Source organism: Ursus maritimus, unplaced genomic scaffold (genome assembly GCF_017311325.1).
Source record: "Ursus maritimus isolate PB19 unplaced genomic scaffold, ASM1731132v1 scaffold_4, whole genome shotgun sequence".
Lineage (NCBI taxonomy): Eukaryota > Metazoa > Chordata > Mammalia > Carnivora > Ursidae > Ursus > Ursus maritimus.
This window is the reverse complement of record NW_024426552.1, coordinates 66,226,380-66,237,420: the sequence shown is the minus strand read 5'-3', so window position 1 is coordinate 66,237,420 and position 11,041 is coordinate 66,226,380. Positions and strand designations below refer to the sequence as shown.

Below are 11,041 nucleotides of genomic sequence, written 5' to 3'. Positions count from 1 at the left end.
ATGGCTAACAGACACAAAAAATGTTCAAAATCATTAGCCATCAGGGAAATTCAAATCAAAACCACCTTGAGATAGTACCTTACACCAGTTAGAATGGCAAAAATGGACAAGGCAAGAAACAACAAATGTTGGAGAGGATGTGGAGAAAGGGGATCCCTCCTACATTGTTGGTGGAAATGCAAGGTGGTACAGCTACTTTGGAAAACAGTGTGGAGGTCCCTTAAAAAGTTAAAAATAGAGCTACCCTATGATCCAGCAAATGCACTACTGGGTATTTACCCCAAAGATACAGACGTAGTGAAGAGGAGGGCCATATGCACCCCAATGTTCATAGCAGCATTGTCCACAATAGCTAAATTGTGGATGGAGCCAAGATGCCCTTCAACAGATGACTGGATTAAGAAGGTGTGGTCCATATATACAATGGAATATTACTCAGCCATCAGAAAGAATGATTACCCAACATTTGCAGCAACAAGGACGGGACTGGAGGAGATTATGCTAAGTGAAATAAGTCAAGCAGAGAAAGACAATTAATATGGTTTCACTCATTTATGGAACATAAGAAATAGCAGGAAGATCGGAAGGAGAAGGAAGGGAAGAATGAAGGGGGGTAAACAGAAGGGGAAATGAACCATGAGAGACTATGGACTCTGGGAAACAAACTGAGGGCTTCAGAGGGGAGAAGGGTAGGGGATTGGGATAGGCCGGTGATGGGTATTAAGGAGGGCATATATTGCATGGAGCACTGGGTATTATACGCAAATAATGAATTTTGGAACACTACATCAAAAACTAAGGATGTACTGTATGGTGACATAACATAATAAAAAAATTATCATTAAAAAAAGAACTGTTTGGATATTCTGCTTATGTGGTTCCATCATAATGTATTTGAAGTTCTCTGATGTTACCCAGGTATTTTCACAGTGTAAACAGTGCTGCAGTAAAAGTCTTATACATATGTCTTTGTGCCATGTGTGAGCATTTTGTAGATTATAGCTGTAGAATTATTGAGTCAAAGGATATATACAGTTGCAATTTTGGCAATCCAAATTGTGCTTATGGATCATAGAGTTTAAAATAATAGAAAAAAGTGAAAAAACCTATAACAGAGTAAAAGATGAGAACTATTTGTTTCTTTCTTTGTTTTTGTATTCTTGGGATCTTTTCCTAAGCCTGACAAAACTCAGATGCCACAAAGGAAGAGATGATAAAATTTGTCTGCAGAATTTTTTTCATTTTCTGCACAGCAAAATTAGAAACACATTTAAAACGCATCAACAAAATGGGGGAAGTATTTTCATAATGCATGATATGACAAAGGCTTAATTTTCTTAATATATAAATAGCTCTTACAAAGCAATAGGAAAAATATGACCGCCCAGCAGCACACACAGTTCATAAAAGTGGTCGTCTTCACCAGAGTACTTTTGGAAAAAGTCACTCTGATTCCCCTATGAATAAACAGTGGGGGTGGGGATGGGTGGGAAAGGAGGTTAAGATAGGAAGTGGGGAGATAGGTGGTTGCCATTCTAAATAGTTAATCTGTTTTTAGTCTCTGCTCATTTACCTTATTGTTCCCTCGAGAGCATTTATCGCCATTTATAATTACTTGTTTGTTATCAGCTCTTTGAGAGCAGGGACCATGTCTGCTAATCACCACTGTACATCCAGATTCTAACACCGTTCCTCACCTAGTAAGCCTTCACTCAAGGCTGTTAAATGAATGGTGCCGTATACTTTTATAGCCATTAAAGAGAATGTGCTAGATCTCTGCCGATACATATCGATCTTATGGGGGGGGGAAGGCACAGTTAGAAACTATGGGTACAGTATGATTCATCTCTTTTTAAATATATATGTTATATGCACAAGTATTTTTCCAGAAAGATACCAAAGTTAATAGTGATTGCCTTCAGGAGGAGAGCGGTTTTACTTTGTGCATGTATTATTATTTTAATAATAAAGGTGAAAAAATTTTTAATGCCCTAGATATCAGTTGGAGAAGAAAGGTTATGACTTCTGCATCAAATTTTAAAAATATATTTGGTATTTACATGGAACTGCTCAAGCATATAATTGTTAAGCAAAATCAATAAATTCCAAATCTTTTCTTTTTTAAAAACAGATCTTTTCCAGGTTTATGCTTTTTAAATTCGGGCAAAAATGATTTGATCTGTTTTGTTGTGCAGTGTTTTCCCTTCAGTCATTGAACAAGTCCCTGCAAAACCAATTACAAGAGTCACTTAAGAGCCAGGAATTACTACAGAGTAAAAATGAAGAACTTTTAAAAGTGATTGAAAATCAGAAAGATGAAAACAAAAAATTTGCCGGTATATTTAAAGAGAAAGATCAAACTTTACTTGAAAATAAACAACAATTTGACATTGAGACAACAAGAATAAAAATTGGTATGTATTTGAATTGTAGTTATGGTTGGATTTTTTAAAAGGATGAGGAAACTGTAACTTTTCTGTGGTTTCAGAATTGGAGGAAGCCTTAGTCAATGTGAAAAGCTCTCGGTTTAAGTTAGAAGCTGCTGAAAAGGAAAACCAAATATTGGGAATAACATTACGTCAGCGTGATGCTGAGGTGACTCGCCTGAGAGAACTAACCAGGTAATGTTGACTTCATTTGAATAACCCACCTCTTGTCAGATTATTTATAGACTTCAAAAATCATTTTAGGCCTCCTGCCTTTCCCCCTTTTCTCTTATTCTGTCAATAATTTCTAATGATGTTTTCTTCTGTTCCAGTTAGGTTTAGAAATGCCAAACCTGGCTCAGTGCTTTTTTAAACCATGTGATTCCAGGAAAAGGGCTCTTGTAAGGAGCTTCAGCTTTTTATAAGTAAGCTGAAGACTAACTTAGCAAATGGTGGAGAGCCCTCTGGCTCTAAAGCCAGAGAGACCTGAGTGGAATCCCAGCTCCACCATGTACTAGCTGCGTGACTTTAAGCAAGTTATTTACCCTCTCTAAACGTCAACTGTAAAGTGGGGTGTGATTAGGTTTGATGGGAACACTAAGAAATCATTCACGTGAAGCACTGAGCACAGAAACCCTCATGCCAGATGATCTCAGGAAAGTCATTTAGCCTCTTTGAGCCTCAGTCATTTCATCATGAAAGGGACTGAGTTGGCAGCAACAACCCCTAAGAGCCCTTGCTTCCCTAACATGTCTTTTCTCCAATAAATAAAATCACGCCCTCAATTTTTATATGATACGTACTTTCAGATTTCAGTTTTCTCTTGAGACATTTGTCAAGAATTGGATTTCCAACTACATATTTAAATCCTGGAGAAGTCAGTGATTTTAGGCCTGAATAGCATCAGATCTGACCATGCATTTGAATGATCCTAGAAGTTCATAGTTCCAAATACAAAACAATTTTGAATATAAAATAATCTCCTTTATATTTCAAATGAAAAGATGTTTTGAATTATGGACTTCTAGAGAAATCGATGAAATAGTGATATATATGTATATATGATAATTTATTTAGTTTTGTGAACATATTTGAAATGATTATATATAAGCTATGTTAATATAGAAATACTGCTTTTTTCCACATTCATATTTCATTCAAACTTTTATTGAACAATGGGGACAAGCAAAAGACACTTATATATCCATGTAGTGTTATAATTAATTAGGCTCTGGTCAGAGTTTCTAAAATGTTGGCTTATACCACTCTTGTTCAAAGTAAAGTGAGAGAATGTCCCTTCTTATGAAAGCCTTTATAAAGTCGCCAAAGAAAAGCATTTCCTCTTTTTGGAGGAGTAATTTTGGGATGAAAACTCTGTTATTATCAAGTATTTATGGTAAAAGAAGCCAGTCACAGAAGACCACATTGTATGATTTCATTTAATATGACATGTTCAGAATAGGCAAACCCATGGAAACAAAAAATAGATTAGTGGTTGCCAAGGGCTGGGAGAAGAGGGGAAGAAGCGGGGGGTGAGTGCTAGTGGGTACAGAGTTTCCTTTTAAGGTGATGAAAATTCTGAAATTGGAGAGAGGTAACAATTATATAACTCTGTGAATATACTAAAAACAACTCAGTTATACACTTTAAAAGAGTGAATTTTATACTATATAAATTATATCTCAATAAACTTTTTAAAAAGAAGTACATATGGTGTATAGTCCATTTGGAAAAGAAAACTAGGACAGCAAGTCAGCATGGTCAGATTCCACGAGGAGCCGTTGCGTAGGTGTCCCGGGGAGCATCTCTTCAGCATAAGGGGCATGGTGCTCAGCCTCTGGCAGAAAATGCAGCAGAGGACCTAGTTGCCTGAGAATTTGCTCTGCTCCCAGTCTTTACTTCATACTACTAAATCTAGCTCCTTTGTAAGCATGAAGTCAGAAGCTGGTGTTATCTTTTATTTATAATGTACTTTGATTTTTTTTTCCTGAAGTCTTCTCCCTCCCATATCTATTATTTTATTTGTCCCCATCTATGATGGAAGGATTTTAACGTCTGCATTTTCATAGATGGGGAAACTGGGACCATGCAAGTTAAATATTAATAGAAAGTTAATAATGGAGCTGGAACTGGAACTCACATCTCTCAATCCCTAGGCAGGCTTTCTGTCACACCTGTACATGACCTGTCCTTAGCTAAAATAGTTTATTCCTGGTAACAACTCCATGGCTGATTTAGTCTAAGGGAACCTTAGCATTTTCTTTTTAAACCTGAGAGATGGAGGGATGAATGAGTGGATTCGTTTGCTTATTCATTTATTCAACAAACATTTATTGTATATTATGTTCCAAATACATATGTGTGAAATACAAAAATATGTGATCATTTTAGTTGCTGAGTATCCATGTCATCAAGTTAAAAGTTTATTCTAGCACTTTGATGATGGATATAGGACGATACATCCCTTTTTAAGAATGAACTCGACTAAATACTATTTAACATGTGTGGGGCATTTGTGAAGAAAATTAATAATAAAAATGCAAGGACAATTTTCATAGTAAGTAATAGTATAATTATTATAGAAATTAGCATACATGGAAACCCAGGGAAATGAAGGGACTTCCCTGACTTTCACAGCCCAAGCTGGCACCTGAGCCAAGATTTTAGATTCCCTCTCGAGCCTTGCTTTCTGTTTTGGAAAGCACAGCTTCTCTCTGACAGAAGAGGACGTGGTTTTTTTTTGTTTGTTTGTTTGTTTTTAAAGATTTTATTTATTTATGTGACAGAGAGACAGCCAGCGAGAGAGGGAACAGAGCAGGGGAATGGGAGAGGAAGAAGCAGGCTCATAGCGGAGGAGCCCAATGTGGGACTCGATCCCGGTACGCCGGATCACGCCCTGAGCCGAAGGCAGACGCTTTAACGACTGCGCTACCCAGGCGCCCCGAAGAGGACGTGTTTTTGAGAGATTCTACCTTTGTAGAAGATACCTTTGTACCTGCTCACTCTTTCAAGTTAACACAGTCTGCCTTTTCTAGTGGTTTTTTTTTTTTTTTAGGAATGAAAAGGATTCACTTGCAACTAGAGCCTTTTCTTGACATTCACCCTAACATAGAAGCATAGGAAATGAAAAAGGTCATTACTTCTTGTATATTATCTGCTTTTAGAAAAGACTGTGTCTAAAATATTAGGTGTAAGTGTTTTGCTTTCCTTTTCTTAAAACTGTCGAGATTTTCCTGTCATGTGTTTTCCATTGTTGTCAAGGACCTTTTCTTTTTATGCTGGGCCTAACTCCTGCATCATGACTACTAACTCACTCATTAGATTAACTGGCCTCTTTAAATGATTACAGAAACACAGTGGGCAAGCTTAGCACAGTGTCTTATAGGGCTTGGTACTAACCCTACTGTTTTCTGATGATTGAGTAACAACTTCAAAATCTAAGTATATGCATGGGTGGCAGTTTTTATTTTGTCAAAACAAAATAAAAAGTTCGTATTTGAGCTAAATTCACCCACGTTGCTGATTTATAATACATTTGGTGATACCCTATGCAATTTAATTAATTAGGAACATCTCCAATATGGTAGCTGGGCTACTGTGACCACTTTAATTTTACTTTTGACAGAGGGTAAAGCAGCAATATCTGACAGTACAGCTAAATCTTCATGGTCAGCTAGCCCATCCTTCTTCCCTATAGTCATACACCTTGGTAAGACAGATGTGTGTTTTTTATATGTGTTTTAAATAATCTGTTAAAGATTTCACAATTTCTGAGTGCCTTTCTCAGATTGTTGGAGAGGGATAATGGGACTAGAAGTCACATGTATGAGTTCTAAACAAATATCCTAAACCATCTCTCCCTTCTCCACCCTTCAGTAATTTTGAAATACATCCTTATCACTTTTTCGAAATTTTACTACAATCATGTTATGAAACCATTAAAGTATGAGGGAAAATTAATATATTTTCAGTAAATAAGTGGTAAATATTCTCATAGCTTCTAAGAATACTCTTACAAGTGCTGATACTTATTTAATTAAGTATATTTTTATAAATAGCTGAGAAAGAACCTTGAATGTCTTATAGAAAGATGTGTCAGTTTTCTAAGCATTAAAAATCAGTGTGTTTACATATATCCCACAGGATAGAAACAGAAATGTATCTACTTTGTAGCTATTCAGGTGTTTGTATTGCTTCCTTTAAAATTTTGACGTACTGTCATTTCTTTACTTACAGAGATTTTTCTTTTAGTTTCAGAGACAATGGTCAGTCACTTTTCTTGTTTAAATCAGAAGCTTAGTGATTACTATTAATTTCCAGAGATTAAACTTATTAATGTCATGTCCCTTTCTTCCTTTCTTCATCACTGGTTTTGTTCACAGCAAAGATAACCTTTTTATTTAAGTCTGGAAAGAAACTGCAAGATAAGTATTCCTTTTCTAAAAACATAAAATGAAAATTCCAGTATGTAGTCTGATCGAATTAATTAGTGGGTAATTATTCATTACAGCATTTTTAAAAGTTATGTTCATATAACATATTTTTTGTCTTTTAATAATAGTTCACTAGCTTCTTGAGAGAGGAATGAGAAAAAGTGGTAGCCATTGCCATTTGAAGAGCAATCAGAAATCAAAATATGTTTAAGATGACAGGGTAAGCCAGGTTGGAAAAAAATTTGGTTTTCTTTTTGTAGGGAAAAAAACACTCATTCTATATCCAGAGGTATAATCACTGCTATTTAGTATAGAGATTTCCTTTTAGTATTTTGTTTGAAGGGGTGTGACTATTTTTATAAAAATAGTATTGCATCCATGTTATTTATGGACTGCTCTTTTAAGTTTAACCTTATATAATGAACTTTTCTCCATCAATAAATATTCCTTACAACACAACTATAAATGGCTATGGTGCAATTATAGCATAATTCAATCATTCTGTATTTGAAGATAAAGATAATCCATCTATTTTCTATTATAAATTCTGTCTTTGTAATTGTGTCTTTGGGTACAGCCTCTTGATGTATATATGTAGGATTAATTCCTAGAAGTGCAAATTAGCGGGTCTAAAAACGTGGGGTGTACAAATATTTAAGACTTCTGACGTATTGCCAGTTTGCTCTCTGGAAGGGTTATACCAGTGCACACTCTCGCTGGTAGTTCCTGCCTCTTCAAGCTTCTCTGACAGTGGGTATTAGTCTTATTTTACCATGTTAGTTTGTAGCCCCCTCCCCCCAAAAAATCACATTTTAAAAATTTGAACTTCTCCAGTTAGAAGTTTAACTTTTAAACATGCTTACTGGCTAGTTGTAATCTTTTAAAATGACCTGTTGATGTCCTTTATCTTTTTAAAAATTGATGTATTTCTTTTCTTATTGATATGTAAGAACCTACATATGACTCAATTCAGAAAGACCAAAAGCTTGGTGTAAAATGGCTTTAATAGGACTACTAATAAAAGCTGCCATCAAGTGAACACCCATATAACCTGGTGCAGTACTAAGCACTTACCCTCATATTTTATTATTTTATCTTATGTAATGTTCATTGTAATTCTGAAGTAGATATCTTCATTTTGCAATTAAGGAACTTGAGATTCAGAAAGGTTGAATGACTTGCCCAAGATCACAGCTAGTGATAGGATTTGATACCATTTCTGTCTGACTTCAAACCCTGAGTGGTTTTTCTTATATCACACTTCTCCTGGTACCTAGATGTTGCTCGTATCTAATTATACCAGATAATTATCTAACTATACTTTTTTCCCAGTATTGTTCCAGTACCCTTTGCGTATATATTTTGAATGGAGAGAAATAACTTCATTACTAACAGAATCCACGCCATTTTGCAGTGTTGCTCAAGAATAAAGCATTTCATACGAGAAAAAAATTCCTAAGCCTGTATTTTAAAATATCATAATATTAGATTTGATACAGACCGAGATCTTTTAATCATTTGTTATTGTAATGTACTCATTCCAGATGCATTCTGTGATTTTGTGCTTTGTTGCTTTTGTCCATGTTGCGAACCAAGTGCTTGCCTCAGATCCTTTCTTTTAAAGATGTATAAATAAATAAATGAAAGAAACAGGTAAAAAAAAAGAATAATTAGTGTACTAAATTCTTCTTAACAGAACTTTACAGAGCAGTATGGCAAGGCTTCTCTCAGATCTTAGTATGGACAGTGCTCGCTGCAAGTCTGGGAATAATCTTACCAGATCACTCCTGAACATTTATGAAAAACAGCCTCAACATGACCCAATCCCTGCTCATACTTCCATAATGAGCTACCTAAATAAGTTAGAAACAGATCACACTTTTACACATTCCGAGCCACTTTCTGCAGTTAACAATGAGGAGCACATGAAGCCAGATAGACCTTATGAAAATGTGCTGCCATCCAAAGGCCCTCAGCACAGTCACACAAGGAGCACAGAAGAAGCATCAGCCCCTGGGATCGTTTCTACCCTTTCAAAACAGGATTCTGTTGAGGAGAGCGAAATCACAACTCTAATAGACAATGAGTGTAATTTGGATAATACAATTTACATTCCATTTGCTAGAAGCACTTCTAAAAAGAAATCACCACTATCTAAGAGATTATCCCCCCAGCCACAGATCACTGTGGCTTCACCACAGCTGGTTGGCAACAGCGGACTCGTCTCTGAAAAAGAAAATAAATTGTGTGCACCTGGAATTTGTTCCTCTTCCAAAAAGGAAGCCGAAGATGCACCTGAGAAACTTTCCCACACAGCTGATATGGAAGACAAGCAGCTCCTCAAGAAAATAAAGGAAGCCATCTGCAAGATCCCTGCTGCCCCCGAGGAGCCACCGGGACTGGCTGCGTGTCCTGGTCCCTCCACTTGTCAGAGCAGCAGCGTTCAAGTGAGGAGTAGTGTCGTCTCCGATGGTAGCTTTCTAAACTCTGACTTGACATCTGACTGGAGCATCTCTTCTTTTTCAACGTTCACCTCTCGTGATGAACAAGACTTCCGGAATGGCCTTGCAGCACTGGATGCTAACATTGCTAGACTCCAGAAGTCCTTAGGGACTGGTCTTCTGGAGAAATGAGCTCAGAAGAAAAAGGGATTGAGTGCTTCTTTTTAAGAATAGAACTTGGCTACGTTGAATGTATATTTTAAATTTCTTTTGAGAAATGATGTTTTATATTAATTATGTATGATAATTGTATGAATAATAAATTTATTACTGGAATATATTGACAGTCTAGAGTTCATACAAACAAGTCATCTTAAGAAACTGACGTTTGTTAAGAGAAGAAAGTTGTAGATAACTGGGAAAGTATTATAAGTAATACTTTATTTTAGTACTTCACACTTAGAAGTCTTTTCTTACCCTGCTGGACTAAGGGGTCCAGGTCTGAAGGATTCTCTGGTTGTCCTAACAGATGGTGGGAAGGGAGTCTCTGGATACAATTTATTGTATCAAACTAGGGTGTCTTTTCTCTTTCAGGATTCCTGTTTGTGTTTTAACGGCATTGTGTTTTTATATGGGATGCTGTGTGCTGCAGGCTAGTGTTGTTGGTGAGACATAAAACGTTTCTTTTAAGAGAAAAATGCCAGTATCTCCATCTTTTTAAAAACATTATTGGTCCAAGAAAATACAGATAACATCCTAAAGTTGGCGTATGGTTTATTAAAATTTGGTATTTTTATTTATTTTTATCCTGAATGGATGTTTAAGACCTTTAAAAAAGAAAGTCAGACTGATAAAGAAATACTAATAGATAAGTCTTAGCTTGGGAAATTTGTTTCTTTTTAAATAAATGAGAAATGTTTATTTGTTTTTTGTCCTTACTGTATTTGAACATAAAGGAGTTTGTAAATCTTGCACTGGTAATTCTGCCATTCCAGACTAATTCCTTTTTAGCCCTTTAGCTGAGGATGTTCTCTATTTTATAAAAAATATGAACTGAGTTAGTCTCTGCTTCTCTGTACTAGCACTTCTTAACTACTCGGTATCACCTCTGTCCGTGTAAGCAGCACATTCAAGCTGTTCCAAGACGGAGCGTTGTGCTATCACTGTTACTTCCTGGTCACCGGCCGGTGTCCTTATGCACAGTGCTGGGGCAGGCCTTAGTATTAAAGGGTTCTGCCGGTACCAGGACCACCTCCTACTGGTTTTTAAGTGTTGATGCTACAACTTCAGAAGGACCTAGATACAATCTCTTTGACATGTCCAGATTTTATAAATAGGGATTTCTTAAGTCTAAAAATACTAAATGAATCTTTAGTTTTCTTCCTAGAATTGTCCGTTAATATTTTCAATATTCCAGTATTCATAAATGAATTCATTGGTGTATTTGGAGGTAACAGGCCACCACTCTTTAACAATGTAAGTTACAAAGTACAGTTCAGAAATAGAAAATACAGCAAGGAAGAAAACTCATCTGTCTACTCCCAAATATTCAATTGTTATTCACATGCAGAAGTAAATTCTTAAGATTATTATATGATAATACAAGAAGAGCATTTTATTTTGCCCCTAAAATAGTATGAGCATTCTTTCGTGCAAAGAAAATTATTAAATGCTTATGGGTTCAATTAATTAGGGGTTAACAATGTGATTGAAAAACAAATGAGGGGGTGCCTGGGTGGCT

General features: G+C 36.0%; 1 protein-coding gene across 1 annotated transcript in view; it reads left to right on the top strand.

Moving 5' to 3' along the window:
• CCDC14 (coiled-coil domain containing 14) overlaps positions 1 to 10,352 on the top strand; it is a 70,067-nt gene extending 59,715 nt beyond the window's left edge. Inside the window, exons 11-13 of the mRNA XM_008708244.2 lie at positions 2,196 to 2,414; positions 2,489 to 2,621; positions 8,556 to 10,352. Of these exons, the coding sequence (XP_008706466.2) occupies positions 2,196 to 2,414; positions 2,489 to 2,621; positions 8,556 to 9,492 (1,289 nt within the window). The 3' untranslated portion in view covers positions 9,493 to 10,352. The remainder of the gene's footprint in view (positions 1 to 2,195; positions 2,415 to 2,488; positions 2,622 to 8,555) is intronic.
• The last annotated feature ends 689 nt before the right edge of the window (positions 10,353 to 11,041 follow it).